General features: G+C 55.7%; 1 protein-coding gene across 1 annotated transcript in view; it reads right to left on the reverse strand.

The window, feature by feature from the left end:
• Positions 1-21,628, reverse strand: part of ZNF362 (zinc finger protein 362) — a 39,774-nt gene extending 18,146 nt beyond the window's left edge. Inside the window, exons 1-4 of the mRNA XM_047084252.1 lie at positions 21,531-21,628; positions 7,526-7,651; positions 2,140-2,203; positions 1,705-1,951 (exon numbers count right to left, since the gene is read on the reverse strand). Coding sequence (XP_046940208.1) covers positions 1,705-1,951; positions 2,140-2,203; positions 7,526-7,563 — 349 coding nt within the window. The 5' untranslated portion in view covers positions 7,564-7,651; positions 21,531-21,628. The remainder of the gene's footprint in view (positions 1-1,704; positions 1,952-2,139; positions 2,204-7,525; positions 7,652-21,530) is intronic.
• Between the last annotated feature and the right edge of the window lie 1,807 nt (positions 21,629-23,435).

A 23,435-nucleotide genomic window follows, 5' to 3' on the forward strand; every position in this document is an offset into this window, starting at 1 on the left:
AATTATATAGGAATTATATAAATTTCATATAGAGCATATGAAAATGCTAACAGTAGTAGGACTAGGACTAATTTTTTCTCCTTTCAGGTTGTCTGCGAGTTCTCAATTTTCTGTAAGGACTATGCATTACCTTTATAATTAAAAAAAAGCATTAAATATGCTTATGATAGAATGCTTATGACAGAAAGTTAAAGTCACGGGTACAGCCCTACTACAAGCTCAGCAAAATACGCACACGTATTAAAAAATAAACAAAAAAGATGGAAAAGGAAGGAAATGAACCAAAGGGCTCTCTAAGCGGCTGGGTTAGGAGCTGGGATTATGAGTGGGTTTTTTTCCCTTAGTTTTTCTTTTTTCCAAATTTCTTTTAATATGCTTATATTACTTTTTTAATATTACTTTTATAATGAGAAAAATAAATTTAATAAAGTCATAATAAGGGGGGAATGCGCAGAGTGTCACTGGGGCCTCAGGGAGGCTCACTGGGCCCCATAATTCCTGGGCGTCTGAGAGGAGGGGGGAATGAGAGAGGCACCCAGCCGTTGGTAGGGGTGAGCCAGGGGAGGAACAAAGGCCTGGCTGCTGTGGCCTCCGGAGAAAGCCTGTCCACCAGGCTCTGAGGTAGGCATCAGACAGACCCAGCCCCGTGACAATGCCTCAGGATGCCCCCAGCACCCCAGTCCCAACCTACTCAACACTGAGCTCACCTCTTTCCCCCACCCCCTCCTGTGATCCCACTTTCCTGGCGGTGCCTGGGATACCCCCTCACTTCTTCCTGCTCCTCACCCCTATGTCCAGTCTAGCATCGAGTCCTGTCCATTTCCCTCGACGTGTCTCAGATCTGTCCCCTTCTCTCCATCCCCACTGTCACTGCCTGGTCCAGGCCACCACCCTCTCCTATAGATCTCCCTGCCTCCTGCCCTCTCACCAAGCCAGTCCCCACCTCGCAGCCAGACTCAGCTTTCCAACCCAGCTCTGAGCATCTCCCTCCCCTACTTACAAATCTTTCATGGCTCCCCACTGACAGAGGGTAAAGTCCAAACTGCAGGGGTGGCCCACAAGGCCCTTCACATCTGGTCGGCTTCCTCTCTAGTGTCAGCAGGACCAGCTAGAGCCAATGGACTCTAGAACCCACATGGGCTCTGGACCCACACCGCCTGTGTCTGCCTCCTACCGACTGTGCAACTCTGGCTCACCTTCCTCATCCGTTAAATGGAGAGATGAGGGTGCACACGAAAGTGCTGTCTTAGAAGTCAAAAATGGTCGACTGTTCAACCTAATACTAGCACTACCCACCTCACAGGACTGCTGGGAGTAATAAAGGCACACTGCTGGCTACACGCTGGTGCTCAACTGGAGTCAGCTGCCATATTGTGAGTGTAGTCACCATCATCATCACCTGGCCCTTCCACCCATCCTACGCTTGTTTTCTACACACATACCCGCGTAGCACGTGCTGTTCCCTCTTCCTGCTTCGCTTCCCTCATCAACAGCGGGTCTGGTCAAGGTTCTTCTCTGGATTCCCTAAGTTACCTGGCACTGACCCGCCCCCGTCCTGTCAACGTCACGCGTGGGGTGGGATGGGGGAAGGCTGGGGCGGAGAGGGGAGGGTTGTCCTCCCAGGCTGGCCGGGGCCTGGGAAAGGCGGGCTCCCTCCGCCCCGCCCCGTCCTCGCCGGCCCCGCCCACTCCCGGCCCGCCGTACCTGTGACGGTGCTGGTGGCCGGCCGCGCGTGCAGCGCCACGTCGGGCTGCGGCACGGCCTGCGGGTGCAGCCCAGGCACCTGCTGCAGCTTGGGCAGCGACATGACGGCTTGGCTGCTCTCGGCCGGCGCCGGCGGCACCAGCAGCGGCTGCTGCGACGAAGCCGACGTGGGCGGCAGGTGAGGCGGCCGGATCTTCTCCGCCATCAGCTGCTCCTTGATCTTGTTAATCAGGACCAGGTTGTCCAGCTGCGGGCGGGAGAGGAGAGGCACTGAGGGGGTTGGGGCCGCGCCGGGCCCCTTCCCCGGGCCGCCGGTCCCCCGCGAGCCGCGAGCCCTGAGCCCTGAGCCCCGTGGGCCGGGCCGAAGCCCGGGGCAAAGCAGAGCAGCTCCAAGAGGGGGAGGGCGGCCGGAGGGCGACGCTCGCTCAGTCTTACCTGGCTGGGCATGGTGGGAGGAGGGGGCCAGAAGTAGGGGTTGTTAAATCGAGGCTCGGCCATCCTGCGGGGAGAGAGCGACTGTCACAGGGACCCTCCCCAGCCGCCTGGGGCGAGCTCCCATCAGCTATACCCACTGAAGTCTGGCCCCACGTCTGGGACCCCCACCTCTGCAGGGCCCTCACCCTGCAGCAGGGCAGGACCCTTACCAGGCCCGGGCAACCACGTCTCCAGGCTGAGAAGTCAGGAATTCAGTGTCTCCCTCCGTGGGCCCCAGAGGGCAAAAGTCAGAGACAGGCCAGCTGTGCTCCCAGGTCCCCCATCACCCCGATGCCCACAAACCGATCCCCATTCCCCAGAAGGGCCTGAAGCTGCAGAGCCCCCCGTGAACCCATGGATTGATTCCCACCCCACCAGACAGAGACACACTGGGGAGTCTTGGGGCAACTTCGTAAATGGCCACAGAACGGAGGCAACCGCCCAACCCTGATCCCTGCCCTTCTGACCCCTGCCCCTTTGAGTGCAGACAGCCTCATCGGAACATGGGGGGCATCCTGGGTCATCAGATACAGCCTTTCTGAAGGGCAATTTGGCAAGATGGCTTACAGAGACCCACAGGATTACTGCCCTTTGACCCAGGAAATTGTACCTCTGGAAAGTTATCTTCAAGAAGCAAGCACGGGCACGTGCAACACTTTACCTACAAGGACGTGTCCGCACACTGTGCTTAAGGAGGGGTTTGAGGAGGCTGGCGGCTAGGGCAGTTGGGGGCTCTTCAGTAGAAGTATGTGACAGCCTATCTGGTGCCCCTCACTTCTGGCAATTTCCTTGGCAGGCTGTGCAATTAGGCCTTTCACCCAGAGCAGTGTGAAGGATGGGCCTTCAGAGCTATTTTACTCTTCCAGAGGGTTCAAGTCTTCCTGCAACCCTAGAGTAAGTCAAGAAGTGACTTACAGGGACCGTGCTGAACGGAGTTTTCCATTAGGCCTTACTCCCTATCAAAATTCTCTTATTTATCTTGCTCCTACAGTAATTGCTAACTAAATACCTACTGGTATTGCTGTTTAAATGACTGACCGTCAAGGCCAAAACGAAATGCCTTCCACCTCATCTCCTGGTCTTAGAAGCCTGAGGAGCCCCTACTAGAATGGCAGGCAGAGGGGTTTAGGAGAAAATTCTCAATACAATCTAATCTCAACACTTTAAGAAAGATCTTTTACTTAAATTATCCTTGTAATCTTTACTCGAGAAATAGGCACAGGAGGTATTATTACCCCATTTTATAGGTGAAGAAACTGAGGCTTGGAGAGAGGGGAAGGGACCTGTCCAAGACCACAGGCTAGGGTACCAGAGTCAAACTAGAAAGTGGATTTGCTCAAGCCCTTTCCTCTGGGGAGTTCGCTTTGCAACCCCCCAGTCCTTGGTTGAGCAAATACTCATATGCAAGTGGCCTACAGAGAACAACCTTTGCCCTTTCACTCCCAGGCTGGGGGCTGGGTAGGGTCTGAGCCTGGCCAGGCTGAAGGTCATAGTACCCTCCTCTGGGGTGGCTGGGTCGGACCCTGCCCTCTAAGGGCCCTCCTGCTCCCTCTATCCGCAGACACCAAGCTGCCCCTTCCCTCACAGCCCAGAACAAGACGCACTTCCTGCCTGGAGTTCTCCCTGACTGTTCCAGATCCCTTTCTCAGAAAGACCTCAACACAGTAACAGTGAGGAGGCTGCCATTTACCAAGTGTCTATCCTGTGCCAGGCCCACTGACACTGAAAGGCAGGTACTCTCATCATCCCCATCTTACAACTGAAACAAAGTTCAGAGAGGTGGAGTGACTTAGTCAAGGTCACACAGCAAGTAAGTAGAGCTGAGATTCCCCCTCTAATCTGCCTGACTCCAAAGTCCAGCTGATTAGTCCCTTAGCTGTTCAAGGGAAAGACAAGGCATCCTGACTGCAGGCTTGTGAATATGCCCTGTCTTAGGACACAATGGGCACAGCCCGGGGGCAGGCACCCACACATCCAGAAGCTGTCCCTCCCAGCTGTTGTCCACCAGGGAAAACGTGAAGGGAACTGAGCTGAAGAGCCTGGGAGAGGAGGCTCCAGGCTGGGGCAGGGGAAGGGGAGCCGAGAACTGGATACACCTGTCTCACTCATCTCAGCATCCCCAGCAGCCAGGCCTAGAGGTGACCAACAACAGGAGTTGTATGACGGAATGAATACATGAAGGAATAATAATCAGAACTCAAGACAGCCACATACAGTTCGACGGTTGACAAAGCTCTTCTGTACCCACAGGCCTTCTCCTCAGAGCCCAAGGAAGCAGGGAATAGTCTCATCCCCATTTCACAGAGGGAAGCACTTTGCTCCAGGCCACAAGGACGGAGGCAGCACTGCACCGCCAGGTTGGGCACTGGCTCTCAGAGCCTCAGTCCTCCTCATCTGTGAAATGGGGTGAAGCAGGCTGCTCTGCCTCATTCCTGCCCTGCCCCACCCCGGCCCAGGGCTCTGCCTACCACACCAGCTGTTCCTTGGCATTTCCTCCTTCTCTTCAGCTCAATGCCAAGTTCAGGCTTCCCAAAGCCCCTCCCTGGCTAGGGAGGTATGGGGAAGAAGGTGGCTGGCCTAGGGTCCCATGGCTGGAATAGAGCATCCTCTCTGCTACTTGTCTGGCTCCTGGCCAGGCAGGGATGGCCCCTCGCCCTGGCTTGGCACAGGCCCACAGAAGGGAGGGGTCTGACCTGGGCCACTTAATCTGATCCTCGCAGTCTCTTCCTAATTTCTCCTCATCCTCCTCTGGCTGGTCTTAAGTAATTTAGTGATTCAGTCTGTGACCCTTGCCCTGGTGTATACCTAGTGTGTGTCAGATGCAGGGAAGGCAGGCGGGGGGGGGGGGTGGCATTTGCTGAGCTCCTACTGAGTGTCAGGAACACTGCTAGGAGCACTTCAGGAGTATCTCGTGTGAGCCTCCCAGAAAGCCTGTGAGGTGGGTATCCACCTCTGGGACCTACGTGACCTGGCAAGCCGTCGCAAGAGGCAAGTGGGGAGGGTGGCTAGGGCTGGGCTAAGGCGCTCAGACCTTGTCTTAAGGGAGGGGTTTTAAGCAGGAGAAAGACTGGTCAGGTGTGTGTTTACAATAGGTGGACAGCAGAAAGGCATTCCCAGCAGGGGCCACAGCTTGAGCAGAGGCATGGAGGTCTGAAAGTTCAAGGCAGGTTCGGGTCCATGAGCAGCCACCTTCAGGCACCAAAAAGAGAGCTGGAGAGGGGAGGTAGTGGGGGTACGGAATGCCCACTGAGGGGCTGGGCTGGGATGCTGGTGGGGAGAAGGCATCAAGGGAGTGTGCTGGGCTGGGGAAGCGACAGAGCTAAGGGGCCTGAGGTCAGAGGGCGCAGCCTGAGGGCAGGGGCAGGGGAGAGGAGATGGGGGCAGGGGCAGAGGGGCCAGGTGGGCTGCGGCTGAGCATTCCCGTGGGGACAGGCAGAAGAGACACTGCTGGTGGTCGGACAGGACGTGCACACTGGGCTTCAAGCCCCAGAGAGAAGCCCAGACTGTGCTGTGAGCCGTGAAACACCGAGCCCTGACCCTTACAGCGGGCCAAGCACACTGTCATTTCATTTTTCTGGCTCTAAAAGGTGAAGAAAGTTGGATGGGTGGGTGAATGAAACACCTAGAGCTGCTTCTGTAAACAGCATCCTGATGGCAGCCGGCCCATCTATCCATCCATCTGTCCATCCATTTGTTCTCGATACGTTCTCTGGGCCACACCGGGACCAGAGCTGGGGATCCTGAGGCAAACGGGAGAGTCCTGCCATCCGGGAGCCCCAAGCTAAGTGGAGGAAGCAGACATGTGACCCCTCAAGCGTCTACCAAAGAGAACTCTCACCTGAGACCAGCTACATGCCACCGAGGACCTTCACGTGGTCCAGGCTGACCTTTCATGGCCTCACGCTGCCTCAGCCCTCTGTGAAGCTCTGTGTGCTGTGACCCTGGGCTCCTCATCTCAGCGTCTCTCACAGCTCCCACCCACAGGCCAGGCTTTTCTCTCCCGCCCACCTCGTCCCTGGGTGGCCCATCCACTCTAGGATTTGAAAACCCAGCCAAGCCCCAAGTCTGCACCCCCAGACCAAGCCTGCCTCTGGAGCTCCGGGCCCACCTTCCAACTACCTCCCTTTTGCTGTCTCATGGGCTGATAGACTTGGTCTTCCCCTAGGACATGTACCCCCTGTAGCCATCCCCGACCGCCCAGATGCTCCTGCCACAGACACACACGGGTCCCCAACACATCCCTGCCCTCCCCTCCCAGCTCAGATCCACCACAAGCCGCATCCACGGGACTGCATTTCCAAATTCTCCCTCAAATCCACCCACTCCTCTCCCCGAGTCCTAGCTATGATCACCTCACCTGGACCATGGAACAGCCTGCTTTGTTTAGAGCCCAATGTACCTGGATTCAAATCTCGGCTCCAACTCACCGGCTGTGTGATCTTGGGCAAAGCACTTGCTCCTGCCCCTCAAGTAAGGGATGAGCAGCCCAGAGCCAGGGACCTGACCCAGGATGGAAAAAAGGATCAGGGAGGACTTCCCAGTGGAGGTGATGCCTGCTTTGGGTCTTAAAGGATAAGTGGGAGTTAGCCAGGCAACAAAGGAGTGGGGAGCATTCCCGGCAGAAGCAGCAGCCTGAGCACACCCCCAGAGGTGAGAAGCAAGAGCGCTGTGTGAGGAGAGCTGAGCGGTCCAGCGAGGACTGGGAGAGGGGGGAGGAGGCTGGAGCAGCAGCCAGGACCTGACCTAGAAGGTCGATTCCTGAATCCTAGGTCTGGAGTCTGGACTCGAAGCAGTGGGTGATGGGGCAGAATCTGTGGTCTAGAGAGACCCGTCTGACTGCTGCGTGCGGAAGGGACTGGAGAGGCCAGGAGAGGGGCAGCAGGAGGACACCCGTCGGGAGGCCCCTGGAGAATGGAATGGAAGTGAAAGGCATGGGCCGAGCCGGGCCAGGGAGGAGAGTGACCGAGGAGGCCTGGCTATTTGGTTGGAGCGGGAGGCCAAGGAAGCATGCGGGTCGCCCCCCACCATGTGGCCCAGGAGGCCCTCCAGACACCCACGCAGACGAACATGGTCACAGGAACATGCAGACAGCACCAAACTCGGACACACGTGACAGACACAGACCTGTGGTCCCACACATGGACAGATGGGGACACAGAGCAGGAACCCACAGCTGCCAAGACAGGTGGGTGCTGTTACAGGAAGGGGAGTGCACACGGCCCCCAGGGGAGATCCAGGGGGAGGCAGTGAGGGCACTTGAAGTTGGGATGAACACAATTCCTTAATCCCCCCGCAAAGAACAAACCCCTCATTGACAGATTTCAACCTGGAGTCACAGGTTCCTTACCTAGAGTGTCCTTTCCCACTTGGTGAACTTCTACTCATCCTTCAAGACCCAGCTCAAGTGTTCCCTCTTCTACGGAGCTTTCCCTGAACCCCCAGTCAGTCACTTCCTCTGTGTTCCCAACAGCACCTTGTATATGGGAATAACAATAACAATAACAATAATAATAAAATGGCAGCTACTATTGATTTCAACACCTACTACGTGCCAGGCACTATGCTGAGTGTGTCATATGCATCATGGCACTGAATCTTCCCAATGATCCTGTGAGATGTGCATTTAACAGAAGAGGAAACTGCAGCTCAGAGAGGTTGACCAACCTCCCCGAAGTCACACAGCTAGCAAGTAATGGAGTTAGGACACCACCCAGGTCTGGTCCAGCACTCCAGAGCCGATTGGTATGCTTATCTGTTTCCCTGGGTGACTTCCCTGCCAGACCACAAGCTCTTCACAGGTATAACTAGTGCTCATTCATCTTTGCCATTCCAGCACCTAGCCCAGAGTGGTCTCAGAAACTCTTTGTAGAATGAAAAAACACAATAATATTGACTACCTTTTCTTGAGCACTTACAGTGGGCCAGGAACTGTGTCAGGGCATTTTTACAGCCATTATTTTACTGGGGCAATAGACCCATGATACAGATGAGGAAACTGAAGTCCAGAGAGGTTAAGTAACTTGCCTGAGGTCGCAGAGCCAAGTCTAGATTTAAAACCAGATCTGTCCACGACCGTTTCCCAGGAAGGTGGCCCCTGAGGCCAGCCTTGTAAGCTCCATAAAGGGGCACTGAAGAAGGGGTACACCAGGTGGCTGGGGTGGTCCAGGTATAGACAAACAGACACAATGCAGACAGGCAGCCCAGGGTGGCATGTGACTAGCCTTGCCCACTGCAGGACAGCAGGGTGCGGTTAAACAACCCTGTCCCACCCCCATCCCCAAACCCTCCCACAGGCATCAAAAACTGAGATCTGCCCAGACCCCATGGCCACAGAGGAACGAGCTCCCAACAAAGCAAATGGGAGAGAGCAGGACCCAAAATGGTCCGGACACTATGATTACAAGGAGGCAAAAATAAAAACCTGCGTCAGAAAAAGCAAGCTGCAGGGAACCACACCCAGAGGGAGGGCTGGGAGAGGTGGCTGGAGCTGATCTGGTTTTTGTCTTTGTTTCTCTGATTTCCAGATTCTCCGTAATGCCGTTCAGTTGCTTTTATAATGAAAACAATAAATTTATTCTCAAAGAAAAGACAGAAAACTGTTGGCAGCTCAAGGCAGAGGGGGAAGAGATAGAGGTCTGGAGGCACGGAGGGGCAGGGGTGGGATCAGGGTCAGCTGGTGGTAGGCACTCAACTGACCACTGCATGCCAGGCCCTGCACCGCCCCGTCCTCCAGGAAGGCATGACCTGATTGGCAGCGGTGGATGTCAGCAAGGGCTGCCCAGCAGAGGTAACATTCGCTGTGCACTGTGAGGCTGCTTTTAGGATTCTGCAGGGTAGGGAAAGAAGGTCTCCAGCACCTTCTCTGCCCGGGTCCAGGCTCTTCGGCTATTGCAAGAATCCCTTCACTGGTTTCCCCACCTCTACCCACACCCCCCATTCCACTCTCCTTCTGCAGTCACTGTGAGATTTCTAAAAGACAAAAGCGAATCACAATATTCACCTCCTCAGAACCTTCCATAGCTCCCTACTTCCCTCCAGACAAGGTCTGGATTCCTGGGGCCTTGTATGTCTGGTCCCTGCTGACTCTGTGGCCTCAATGGCCACCTTATACTCTGCCCAGCCAGACAGAGATCCCCTAGTGCTCCACTTCCCTTCTTACTTCCTCACCATCAGTCAGGCTGCCCCCTCTCCCTGGAACCGTCTGACCTCCCCACTTCACTAGCTAACTCCAGATTATCCTCAAGCTCCAGCTTATGGACCACTTCCTCCTGAAAGCCTTCCAAAACTGCTCTACCTCTATCACCTCCTGGGCTGTGTTGGAGCCTCTCCTCTGTTCCCTTTGTGCCCTACACATCTATCATCAGAGCACACATCCCTGTATTTTCTGTCTGTGTTCTTGTCCATCTCTGCTGTTGGACATGCTCTCTGTCAGGGCAGAATCATGGCTGAGTAATTTACCTTTTAAGCCCTAAGAGTACCTGATAAGTGTTTGAATGAATGAATGAATGGATGTTCAATGTGGAGGCAACTGAGTGTTATGGCCTAGATAGAGGGAAGTCCCCTCCCCTACCCTGGCACTAAATTGTCCCCATTGTTACTCTGTTCCCTGTTTCCTATATCTAAGCCCTATCTTCCTAATTGGTCTGAGAAGGGGCTATGTGTGCTCTGTAAAGGCTAGCAGACCAAAAAGGATGTTAACAGCTAATAAACAGAGAATAGTTCTGCTTCCCTGGCAGTGAAAATGAAATGAGGTTCACCTCTTAAAATAGCAAAGAGAAATAAGAAAATGATAATACGCTATGCTGGTGAGGGTATGATGAAATTGGCACTTCTATGCATTATTGGTGGGAGTGCAAATTGGAACATTTCTAAAAACAGTCTGGCAATAACGTGACAAGAGCTCAAAAAAATGTTCAGACTTCCTGGCCTAGTGATCCCATTCTTGGTCATCTGTCCCTAGAAAATAACCCAAATATAGACAAAGGTTTATGTACAAAGCTGTTTGCTTCAGTGGGTTGGTTTTTTTTTTTTTTTTTTTTTTTTTACCATATTGAAAAACTGAAAACAGCCAAAATTTTAAACAATGGGAGGATGGCTCTGTAAATCATGTTACACAGTGACATAGTCTACAACCATTAATAACGGCCAGCGTTTACCGGCATTGTAATGACTCATTTAACTCTCATATCAACCTTACAAGGAACTGAGGCACCGAGAGATTAGGTAACTTGCCCAAAGTCAAGCGTGTATGGTTTGAACCCAGAAAGTCAGGCTCCAAAGCCCACGCTTTCCACCCTAACACTGGATGTGTTAGAAAGGACTGGAACCCCACTGCACTCATGCAGCACTCGTGATACATTTGTCAGGGGGATGGGGTAGGGGAGCAGATTTTCTAAATTGTACGGACGGACGGAGCAATGATATCCATATAAAAACCAGGTACTGACAGGAGGGAAGGAAAAGCCAGAATGCTAACAGTGACAGTGCTTCCGGCTTGGGGTAAGAGCAGAAATGGCAGGTTTGGACTTACCTCATTTCCCTATTCTGACTTTTCTGCAGGGTAGTTACGTGACTTTTTTAAAGGAATATTAATGAAACTATAGGTTCAGCAAGCTTAGGCTAAGCAACACAGCCCAACCCCTGCCCACAGCTCCATTAGGATTCTGGCCTCAGGCCCTGCGGGTTTACCCAGGAGGAGAGAAGGGCTAGGAGAGGGCCAGGGGCTTGCTCAAGGTCCCACAGTGAGCCTCCAGCCACACCCCAGACCCCAGTCAGGAACACAGAGTCAGGAAGGGGCTCCCCGTCCTGCGTGGAGGCTTCGGAGGGGAGGCCCAGGCCAAAGCCTGCCCAGGTCACTCACTCCTGCTTGAAATCTCTCTCGGGTTCCCATCACTTCTGAGGTATGGTTCAAAATCCCCAGCACAGAGGCCTTTGCCAGTGAGGCTCTGCAGGCCATATGCATCCCAACAGGTACATCCCCATGGCCTCCCTCCTTCCAGCCCCACAACACCACCTGCAGTTCCCCCAAAACAAGTTGCTCTTTCATGCCACCGTGCCTTTGCACAGCCTGTGTCCTTCCATCATCCAGCGAAAGCCCTGCCAGGTGCCCATCAACCACCAGTCAGCTCAGGCGTCACAGCCCTAGGGAAGCCTTCCTGCTCACCAGCACCCCCCCCCAGCTCTATTTGCAGCCTCTCCCCTGAGCTCCCACAGTCTCCTGGGCCTCCTCCACCACAGCACTGATCCCACTAAGCTAGAATTGCCTGGTTCCTTGTCCACCCAGTCCCCGGCGTAGCTGTGAGCTCCCTGAGATCAGAGCTTGGGTCTGGTTCTTAGTTACAACCCCACACCCCAACTTGGCCCCACAGCTCACCTGGCTCTTCTTTCAGGTCTCAGCTAAAGGTCACTTTCAAACTCTCCCTAGCAGAAAGCAGATTGCCCTGTTATCCATACCCACAGCCCCCCTGCATTCTCTGCCATCTCTCTATCAAGCCTCTGGAAACTCCCTCCAGTCGTGACTCGAAAGGACAGGGCCGCCAATGCAGCCCCAGAGCCAAGTGCTGGCCACACAGTAAGTGCTCAGGTGCCTAGTTCATGCTAGGTGCTCAATAAACTTTCACTAAGAGAGAAGGGCTGTGCCTGAGAGAGGAGGGGTCTGTCCACGTGGGCTTTGAAGATGGAGGGCTTTGCCAAGAGAGCCAGAGGGTAGAGGAAGAGCATTCCGAGCAGAGGGGCGGTGTGCGCAAAGACATGGAAAGCTGGCTAGCTTCCCAGGGTAGCTAAGCGTTCTGAAACCTGCTCCCTGCCCCAGAGTGGCAATAAGCTGATGCTGGGGCTCAGGTGAGCTATGGGGTGGGGGCGCTCCTGGAAAGATGTGTTCATCCCATTGAGGGATGCACGAAGATCTCATGAAGGTGGCACTTACTAAAGGAGGAAAGCAGAGAGGTCAAGAGAAGCCAGGGAAGGGCAGGCCAAGGAGTAAGAAGTACACATGCAAAGGCCCAGAGGCAGGAATGCACAAAGCATCACGTTTGGTCTGGCGTGGGTATGGTGCAGGAATTTGCAGAGGAAGAAGGGAAAGGTGTCTGGGGCTGTTCATAAAGGGCTACGGTTCCAGGCTGAAGTGCTTGGATAAAAGGCCATGGGGAGCCATGGAATGTCTCTGAGCAGGGGAAGGCCATGGTCGGGGTTTTCAGTGGACAGGTTATTATGGGGCCAGAAGGATGGCCTGGGAGGGACAAGCAGGAGATGGTCGAGGAGAGAGAAGCTGAAGTTTGCCATCTTCCCAGCTTGAGACCCCCACGCACTCCAAGTTGGCCTCTCATGACCCCTCTGCCCTCCATGTGTCCCCACTCCATGCAGCCCAGAGTGCTGAGCCCCAGCTGCTGGGCCCCACCCTGCCTCCAAGAGCCAGGCCAGCCTAGGGAGCTCGTGCCTGGGAACTTCCTGTGGGGACCGAGGCTCCCGAGGGTCCTGGATCCAATTAGGCTGGGTTTCCGCAGCCCCGCAGGGCTGGAAGGGCAGTTTTCACTGAGGGAGGGACCGATCCGCAGAGAGAGGGGCTGCTATCTGTGCCCTGGTCAGTGGTAGCTGGGACGCTGCCCTTCCCCTCGCAGTCCCTCCCACGCCCTGCCCCACCCGCTCTCCAGTACCAGCCACCCAGAGATACCCAGGGCAGTTACGCTGTCTGGGAGCCTCGGTGCCCTCATTTACAGAATGGGCCAGGTTCCCCTTCTCAGGCAAGAGAACCTGAGGTTCTCTTTCATGCCACCGTGCCTTTGCACAGCCTGTGTCCTTCCATCTGGGGCCATCACCCAGCTGGAGCCCTGCCAGGTTCCCATCAACCACCAGTCAGCTCAAGTGTCATGGCCCTGGGGAAGCCTTCCTGCTCACCGCCCGGCTGTATCTGCAGCCTCTCCCCTGAGCTCCCACAGTCTCCTGGCCTCCTCCACCACAGCACTGATCCCACTAAGCTAGAATTGCCTGGTTCCTTGTCCACCCAGTCCCCGGCGTAGCTGTGAGCTCCTGAGGTTAGTTACCCTTCTGCTGGCTTAGAATACATGCCCTTCTCTGCTTCCATCTCCCCTGGGGACTCCCAGCTCCCATCCCCACACGGAACTCCTTCTGCCGGCGTGAAATGACAAGAAGAAGAAGTAACTGAGCCCGTGTTCCATGCCAGGCACTGTCAGACAGTTGACAAGCATTTCTCTCAGGCTCCGAACGACCCTGTGAAGTAGATGCTGTGAGCATTTCGAAACACAACACACATTCAGAAAGATGCTAAGAACATAGACGAACAACTAAATGACTTCTTAGAAAACACACACCCCGGGCACCCAACAGGCCCCGACCCCATGTCCCTTCTCCCATCCCCTGAGGGCCCCGCCCTCCTGGCTTCTACCCCAATCTCTTCCTTGTTTGGAGTCAAGAATGGGGCTCCGGCCCAGTCACACAGCTGATGAGGGCAGAGGGAGCTTGAACCCACTGCCGCCAGCTTGCTGTGTGACCTTTATAAAACAGAGTTTCAACGAAATCACAGCCTGGGTTCCTGGATCCTCTGAGGGACAAATGGCAACTCAGGGGCTAAAAGCAGTTTCTGTACGAAACAGCCCGGGTCAAAACCCCAGCTCGGGGCCTTGAGATTGTTACCAAACTAAGGATGACAATGGTATGTCCACAGGGCTGTCGCTGTCATTTGGAGTTCGTAGGTACCCAGTCTTGAGAATGGTGCCTTGGTGCAGTAAGGGCTCTGTAAGCCTTAGCTATTGTTGTTCTGTTAGGTTCTCTAAGGCGTAAGGGAGCCCTTCCCAACATTCCAAAGACCCACATGGAAATCTGACCAACCAAGGAGGTGAACTGGGCTGCGGTGGGGGGAGTACAGCAGCTCAGGCAGGCTTTTAGGACCCCCAGGGGCTGCTCCGCCGACTGCTGGAGAGCCAAGTCTGGGATTAACTCCAAACGGGAGAGCCGAATGCTGAACCCCCCAGGCTCTGGCCTGGTCCCCAGGAGCTTTCTAGACGGGTCCTAGAGGTCCCAGGCTGGGAAGCCCTGGCAGGTGGTCACAGCCTGTTCTCATGCTATGCCTCAGGATCCCCGGGGGGGGGGGTGGGGGGGGGTGGGGAGGGGGGGGCAGGCAGCCTGTGGGGCAGGTCAGACAAAGCACAGGCCTGGGGTAGAGGCCGGCAAAGAGAGTGGGCCCTAAGCAGGGCAAGTCAGCAGAGGATTGGCTGGTCAGAGAAGGGTGGGGAGGGCCCAGGCTAGACACCTGGAGAGGGGCAAACAGGCCGAGGAAAACCTACTACAGGCCCTGCCACACCAGGCCCACCTTGCCCTTGCCCTTTACACCCTCCCTTTACGTCACCCCCAAGGTGATGGTCTTGGGGCCATCACCTTCTCCATGTTCCTTGATTTCCCACTTCATGGTCTTTGCCCAGGCCATTCTCTGGCCAGAATGCCCTTTACCTGGAACACTTCAGCACTCCCTCCCAGAAGCACCTCTGCCCTACATACACCACAGTAAACCTAAAACCAAGAAGTTATAGGGAAGCGTAGCTTCCCAGAGAAGTATTGCCTTCCTAGCATTTGCCAAAATCTGTAATCAATCACCATCCGTGTGCTCTTTGGTATAATGTGGGTCTCCCCCGTGAGGGCAGGGACCACATCGACGCTCCTCACCTCTACCTGCAGCAGCATCTAGCACACGGCCTGGGATATAGTAAATGCTCAAGAAATACCACTGAACCAAGGGGAGAAGCTGAGCTGCCGGCTCCACCGCCGCGAGCAGATCCAGGCAGGGCATGGGTCCACACGCCAGTGCGAGGGTACACCTGAGGGCTCATGCGCAAGGCCCAGGATGTGAGGCTACGCCTTCGTGGGTGGAAACGAGTGTGTGCCTGCAAGATGCACCTACGTGTAAGACACACACGTGCCCAAGTATGCCCGTGTGCAGATGATGAAGCTGGTGTGGGAACGCACATGAGGGACAGGCTTGCAGCGACGCATCGTTTCCTGGGAGGGTATAGGCGGGGGTGGTAACCCTGTGAGTGGCGGGAGTGCACGTGTGTGTGTGATGTGTGTGTACCGTGTGTGTGGATGTGCACTCCAGCAGACGAGCCTCCTGAACTGCTGGCTCCTGCAGGCCCGGTTCGGGGTATGTCTGGTGGTGTTTCTGAAATAGCAGGGGAGCAGCCCAAGTTGGCAAAACCGGGCAGGCGGAACACGTCAAAAACGGTAGCGAGGGGCGTCTGGGTGGCTCAGTCGGTTCAGCGTCTGACTCTTGATTTCGGCTCAGGTCGTGACCTCACGGTTGGGAGATCGAACCCCGCATCAGGCTCCACACTAAGCATGGGGCCAGCTTGGGTTGGGATTCTCTCTCTCCCCGTCTCTCTGCCCCTCCCTCTCCCTCTCTCCAAGTAAATAAATAAACTTAAAAAAAAAAAAGGGATGCTAGTGAAATGGTTAATAGTGTGATTATGCATGAATGTGCATGTTTAAGTGTATCTGGGGGTGTGCCCACCCCAGCCAGGTACCCTCCCCCTCATCAAAGAACCTGAAATGGCTAGTCTGTCCCCTCAAGGAGCACGAAACCTTTGCCCAAAGCTCAGAGAAGGACCCAGATGGTGGGGGCCCATCTCCCCCAGCTGTATCCTATAGCTATATGGATGAAGCAGGGACAAGGCAGGACACTTTGGGCCCCAGAAGCAAATCCCTTGGCGTTCCCTACACACCTTATCCACTGAAGACACCACTTGGTCCCCTCCCCAAATCCTCTCCAGTCTCCAAAGCCCGGCCCCAGCCGCAGGTTCCAGGAAGCCATGCCCACCTCTTCAATCCCACCCAAGTGCCAGGCGAGGCACCGGGCCCCTTATGGGGCCTGTACATCCAGGAATGTGACCCCTTTATGGATGTAAGGAGACGGGTACTAAAGAGGGAGCAGCTTCCCCAACAAGCACTGTTCCTGCCCTTAAACCCCAAGCCACATACTGTGGCAGCCTGTTGGCACCTGGGGAGCAGAAAGCGTGCCACGCAAAGCATTGTAAGGTGTGTGTGGCCTTGGACAAGCCCTACCTACTCCTCTCCCTTCCTGCTTTATTCCCCCAGTGGACAGGGTGAGGTTTGCCTGGGTAATCTGTGAGGCCTACCTCTCTCCAATTAGTGCATGACCTTAGATCTCAAATGATTCTCAAGGAATTGGGTACATAAACATCATCAGAGGTAGACTTTCTTGGGGCTACGTGGAGAGAGAACTGTCCTCTTTCCCTGAGTACACCAGGCCTGTCCGATACCCTGGGCAGGTGCCTAGCACAGTGCTCCAGGCACAGGAGGAGCTCGGGACCCATGCTTTGTACACACTCATTCTTTCACTCGCCTGTACATTCAGCACCGTGCACCAAAGCTGTCTGCCCTTCAAGGAGCTCACAACTCAGTGGGGAGAAAAGGCTGCCAAAGTCTTGAAATCACAAGGTCAAAAGCACTGGGACTCCATAACGCTAACATCACCACCCAGTTGTTATTCACAGGGGAAGCACAGCACTTTACACTTTGTAGAGAAAATCTTTCTGGCAAGGACAATTTGTCTGACAAGAAGAGGCTGGGGGCGCCCCACCACTCCAGCTGAGATCAGAGGCCCTTTTGTCAAGGATGTGGGAGGGGGATTATTGCTCTGTGCAGGGGCGGGGAGTGTCGGGTGAGGCTGGGCTTCCCCTCAATAGCTGTAGGATTCTAAGGAGTCCCAGAGTACTGGGTTCAAATCCTGAAATGCCCCCACCAAGGTCTGTCTGTGGACTCGGGCAAGTTACCTGGTCTCTCTGTGCCTCGATTTCCTCATCTGTAAAGTGGGGGTGACGACAATGAGAATTTAATACGTTAACACTTATAAACTCTCTTGGAACGTGGCCTGATCCAAAGGAAGTACTCTGCACTGCTAAATAAGTAAGGCAGAGAAAGTCCTTTTTCTAAGATTCTAAATCCCAGATCAGAGCACACGAAGACTCCAAGTGTCAAAGGTTCTGAGACTGGAAGAGACGGAGATTCTCAGATCCCATGATTTAATCACCTCGTTATTTCCTAACAACAGCCCGGAGCCTCCCGGGGGAGAAGAGGACAGAGCTCAGTGTCACTTCATCTCCCAGGCGCTGCTCTACACGCAGGGCCACTGCCACACCTGGGCTCCTGGCATTTCTTCACCTCCACTAAAGCCCCAGCCACACCGTGCTGGCAACACCTGCCGACTTGCCTGCGAGGGGCTGAAGCATGTTCAGCAGTGTAGACAGGCAAGAAGTGCAAATAAAGAATAAATGAGAAAGCTTCAGATACTGATAAGGGCCACAAGAGAAAGTGGAAAGGTGCTGACGTGACAGAGTGGGAAGCTATTCCAGAGCAAGCGGTCAGGGAAGCCCCTCGGAGGAGGTGACATCTGAGCGGAAACCTGTGAGACAAGAAGGTGCTGGCCGTGCAAACATTTGGGAGGGTTCTAGGTGGGGGATATGCAAAGGCCCTGCCAACAACCTGTAAATTCAAGGTGCAGAAAGAAGCTGGTGTGGCGGAGGTGGTGGGCCTGGGGAGGGGGTGTGCAGGGGGGCCGAGGGGCTCCAGGCAGGCCCAGACCACGAAGGGCCTTGTAGGCTCACAAAGAACTTTGGATTTTTGTTCTTTGAAATGCCCTGGAAACACTGGAAGAATTTCAGCAGGGGCACGACAAGCCAGGGCAGGGTGCTCAGGGTCCCCATATCATTTCGCTCATTTTGATGACATCATGATGGGTTTCAAAATCAAGGCGGGGCTGAGGTTGGTGATCAGCAATCCTTACCATCCAGGTCGCATACACTGAGCTCCTACAACATAGCCTGGCCAGGGCTTGGAGACAGCCCAGACACTCTTGTTATCACTCCCCCAAACCCACAAGAGATTCACAGTGTACCTCATTTTAAAGATGAAGAAACTGAGATTGAAAAAGGGGAAGAATGTGCCCAAAGTGACACAAGCCATGTACCACCCTGCGCAAACTGTAAAGTCTGATTCACAAATGGGACTTGGTCCCAGGACCTGGATCCACCATCATGATGGTCTGTGGAACTAAAACCATTGATATTTTTAAGCCTCCTCTTCACCAAAAGACTTTCCCTGTGACACATGTAGGCACCCACGAATACTGCCCTGTGTTCCACGTACCTGAAGTCTCATACCTCTTCCCCATTGGCTTCAGAGCCCGGGAAGACTGTACTTGTACCTCACGTGGCCATCCAACCTGTGCCGGGTAAGCTGGGGACTGGATGGATGGAAGGATGGAGGGATGGACTACCGAAATGGCCAACCACTAAACTCACAAATGATAATGAAAAGAATAAAGGGATGATCTAGAAAGCCAATGAACAAATAAACACTGACAGTAGTGGAAGGAAGGAAGGAAGGAAGGAAGGAAGGAAGGAAGGAAGGAAGGAAGGAAGGGCTGGCTTTGCTTTACAGAAAGGCAGGGCAAGGAAGTATCTGCCCAGGAAAGGACAGGCCAGGCTAGCTTCAGACCCAGTCCACACCTCACCCACACACAGCTTCCTTTCCATCTGGGGCCATCTTGCCTCCATTCCCCAAGCCTGAAAACAGCCTATTTCTCAGCCCCTGGACAAACCCACGTCTCTGGTGAGGTGTTGGCCATTATAGTACCCGCTACCCCATCAGCAATCACCACCAGCAGCAATCACTGCTTCCCAGGGCCCAGTGGAGCCTAGCAGAGGGTAGAGTGGTTCACTCTCCCTCTGTGTGTCTCATGAAGGAAGGAAGACAGGAGACCAGGGCTCTGGTCCTAGCTGGGACCCAAACTGACTTCAAGCCACTGGCTTCCCCTCTCTGAGCCCAGGTGACCTCTCGGGGCCTTTTCAGCTCTGACATTCTATAGGGTTGGGGCCTCTAGATTTTTACACAGTCGCTGGGTCAGCAGAAGAATTTGAGAGACCAAACACTAGAAGGTAGAGGAAAGTCCTATCTACAAGCACCAAAGTCCACCTAGAGGCCTGGACAAGGAGTCTGGAGGCTTGTTTAAGCCCTCATCTACCACTGCTTAACATCTCCAAGCCTCAGTTTCCTAAATTTTGAAATGGGGTTAAATATCCCCACCTCGACAATTTCAACCCAGGTGAGTTTCGGGGAGAGCCTGATGTGGTAACAACCATGTACCACACTATGCAAACTGTAAAGTTCCATTCATACACTAGGGTTACCATGGTCGGTTAGCGGGCAGTGAAGGGTGACGTGCTGTCCTACTCTAGTTCAGTTCTGTCCAAAATGATTCTTCCAGCAGTCAGGGCCTCCACAGAGAACAGTGGAGAGGGCCCAGAAGTGGGAGCCTAGACATCTGGGCCCTATCTCAGCTCTCCTAACTGGCAGTGTGACTTTGAGCAAGTCACTGCCCCACTCTGAACCTCAGTTTCTTCATCTGAAAAACACCTAGCTTGGGACCCTCTGGCCCAGGCATGCCAAGTTCTGCAGCCCTGAACCCCTAACCACCCGCCCCCCCCCCCATCCCACCCCACCTTCAATCCCTGACTCTGCCCTCAGGGAGCTCACATTGTCATGTGGAGACAGGATACAAACCAGGAGTTGAGAACTAGAGAGGTCTCCCCTCCTGGAGATGCTGGGACAGGGGCTAGAAAAAGGCTCAAGGTCCTTCCTGAACAAACTTTCCCAAAGAGGGAAAGACCAGGCCCAACCTGCCCCGGAGCCTTGGACAGCGCCTGGGCTTGGCCTTCAGACCCTCCTGTAGCCTTCAAAGCCAGCAGGCTCTGACCTGTCCAGCAAGATACTTCAATAACTTTGCCCAAGTCCAAACTACCTCCCAGAGAGGTGCCTTCAGAGTGTGGACAGAAGTAGCAATAAAGGGTAGGAGGACCACCAGGGAGAGGCTCAGACTAGCAAACGAGTGCCCCCCACACACCGACCAGCCCTCTCCTGCCCCTCCCCTCAGACAAAACCCACTGGGGCCCCCCCTAGCCTGAACCCTGACAAAAGCCCACCACCCCGGGGGGTATGTGTCACCAGATGCCACCTCCAGAGGCCAGGAGGCCCACGAGATCAAAGAAGGGGCTCTCTAACTGCCAACCACCAAACACCAAACACACTGCCGGAGGCTCCAGAAGCCACCCCAGCGCCCGGGGCATGATTCCTGCCTACAAGGGGGCCCCCTGGCCACCCATGAAGGAGACACCCCCACATCCCCACACACACTGCTCCAAGGCAGGACAGGGGAGAGCAGGATTATTTCCTCATGCCAGGGGTCTGAGTTGGAAACCACGGGCCCATTCAGAGCCCCTATTGCCATATTTGCCAAATCTGTGGATATAGTTCCTTACAATGCCATTTTTATAGAGCCTCTTCCAAAAAGACATTTCCTGGTCCCCCCAAGTCCCCATCACCAACCCTCCACGTGCCCCCCGCAGCTCTGAGGAAACCGGCAGTTAACTTTTTCCCAAAAATCCTGCAAAGGCGGCTGCCTGGGAGGGGGGGGGAGGGGGGGAGAAATGGGCCGCGAGATCCTTTCGCGGCATTTCACCGCCTTCCGAAAAAAAAAAAAAAAAAAAAAAAAAAGCTAAAAAAAAAAAAAAAGAAGAAAACTTTCGGAGTTAACTTTAAATTCCCAGCCCTCCCCCCCAAATCGCCCAGCGGCTTCCTTTTTTTTTTCCTTTAAAGTGCAATTGCATTGTGTCTCACCTCCCCGAAAGGCTCGCGGCTCTCGCCAAAGAAAAGGAAAAAAAGCCAACCCTTCGGGTGCCCCCTCTGCTTCCAGCCGCCTCTCCCACATTCTCAGACAGTTTTATTAAAATTTTCAGACAAAAGAAAAACAAAAATGGCAGCCTGGCTTATTTTTAAAACAGGACAGGGACGCCATATTCTGCAGATCTGCAAAAAAGGGGAGAAATCCGGCACTGGCCGCTCCACCGGGCCGGCTGCAAAGTGCGCGAACCGCGCCGTTTGCAATCCGTTTATTTGCATTAAGCCCCATGAATCATTGTTTACCGGAGAATTGCAGCAGGTTTGAATAGCCCGGCTTAAGAAAACACACACACACACACGCACACATACACACACACACACACACACGCACACGCACACACTCGGAGAGCAGACCCAGACACGCCGCCGGAGACACTTCCTACCCGCGCGCCGCCGCCGCCGCCGCTCCGGGCCGGGCCCGAGGCGCAGGCGGCCCCGGGCCCTCGGAGCGCCCCGGCCCGCGCTGACAGCGCCCGCGCCCGGCCCGCGCCCCAGCCCGCAACTCGGCGCAACTTTCCCGCGGGCGGGCGCTCGGGCGGGCGCCCGCCGCCGCCGGGCCCGCTCCCCGCGCGCCCCGGGCCCGCACGGACCTGGCTGTGCTGGCGGCGGCTCCGGGACGCTGCCGCAGCCCCGCGCCCGGCGGCCCTCGCAGGGCCGGGCTGGGGCTCCGGCTCCGGGCTCCGGCTCGGGCTCCGGCTCGGTGCGGAGCCGCGCGCAAACCTTCCGGGTCGCCTGCTGTTCACTTCTGGGTTCTGCAAGCGCCGAGGCGGCGGCGGCGGCGGCGGCGGCGGGAGGCTGGGTCTGCAGCGCCGCGCGGCCCCCCGTGCGCTCGGCGAGCCCCCGCGCCAGGCGCCCGGCTCCGGGGGGGCCGCGTCGGGCCCCCGCCTCTCCGGCTGCGCAGCCCGTCCGGCCCCGGGGGCTCCCGCGAGTGGGCAGCGCCGGGCGCGGGCGACGGCGCGCGAGGGGAGGGGGCCGGGCGGGGGGCGGGGGCGGGCCGCACGCTGGGGGCCCCGCTCGGGCCCCGGGGCCTCGTCTCGCGCTCGCCGCCGCTGCCGCCGCCGCCGCCGCCTGGCAAAGTTGCGCCGCGCCCCCCGCCCGCGCCGCGCCCGAGGCAGAGCCACAAAGGAACTCCTCGCCCCCCTCCGCCCGCCAGAGCCGAGCGGGGAGGGCACCGGCGCCGGGCCCTAGGCCAGCCCCTTCCCCAGCGCGGGGGCTCCCGGGGCCCCGGCGGCCGCGGCCATTGTCCCGCCCAGGCCGGGCCGCCGCCTCGCCGCCCCCTCCCGGGTGATGGCGGGCTGGGGACCCGGGCCCGGCGGGGCCAGGCTGCCCCTGGGGGTCTCCTGCGCGGACGGCAGGCCGGAGGGGACCCCCGGAATGGGTCCCCACGGCTGGTAACCAACGACGGTGCTCAAAATCCAGGCTAAGATTTTTTTTTTTTTTTTAAGAGGCGGACATGGGGATGGGGGCAGAAGTTTGTACTGGCCGGGCCACCCCTCCTTCTTTAGGTTCCAGCCCTCCCTGGCCCTAGGCCCGAGCCCCCAAGGGGTGGGGCCGCCTGAGGCTGTCAGCGGCTCTTCTCGCAGAGTCTGTCAGAGGTGGCACCGGCTGTCCCCCAGCTCCAGACCTTCGAGCCATCTGTGTGTGACTCCTCCTCCCGCCTCACCCTCCCCAGCCAATCAGTCACCAAGTCCTTCGGATTCGGCCTCCCGGGCTGTGTCAGCTTCCAAACTTCACTTCTACCTGAGGAGGCGGCCAGTCCCTGGGTCCTTTCACTGACTCAGACTTCTGTGACACTCAAAGCCACCCAGCCTCTAGGCCAAGAGGAATCAAGGCTGGCCCTGTCCTCAGGGAGCTCCCAGTCCCCAGGGAAGGACACACACACACACACACACACACACACACACACACACAATCACCTGCCAGTTGTTTGCTGGTCCTCCTGGAAGCATTCCCAGTTGGGTGAATAGTGACTGAGGATCTACCATTCCACGCTTTGCTGGTTGGCTGGAAACACAGCCATGAACAAGTTGGACAAAGTTCCTGTCCCCATGGGGAGTTCAGTCTTGTACAGGGTGTCAAGGCTATGAGCAACTGGAGGACCGGGCCTATGTAGGCCATTTGTTTCCAAGCCCCAAGCCCCAAGCACAGTGCCACACAGAGGAGGGCACTAAACAATGTGGCAGGAATTAGTTGGAATTATAAAGCCCAAGGAGGGGGCAGGGAGGGGAGGAGTGGAGATGACACAGAGGAGGCCACTCTTCCTCAGCAAGGTGGAGGTCTTCTGAAATTAGATATAGGGTGAACCAGGTGAGGAAGAAGGAAGGACCTTCCAGTGTCCAGGAAAATGGGGGCGATAAAAGTATCAACTCATTGCTGAGAAGTTCAGTGAGATAATAATTAATAAATGGAAAAGGATCTCTCATGCAGAAGAATTCAAAATAATTTATGGGGACATTCAAGGAAGCGGAGCAAACCCTAGGCTCCTAAGGTGTGGG

This window comes from Lynx rufus, unplaced genomic scaffold, assembly GCF_022079265.1.
Source record: "Lynx rufus isolate CCGP_SWC_20201006 ecotype Redwood Valley unplaced genomic scaffold, mLynRuf1.p SCAF_2, whole genome shotgun sequence".
NCBI lineage: Eukaryota > Metazoa > Chordata > Mammalia > Carnivora > Felidae > Lynx > Lynx rufus.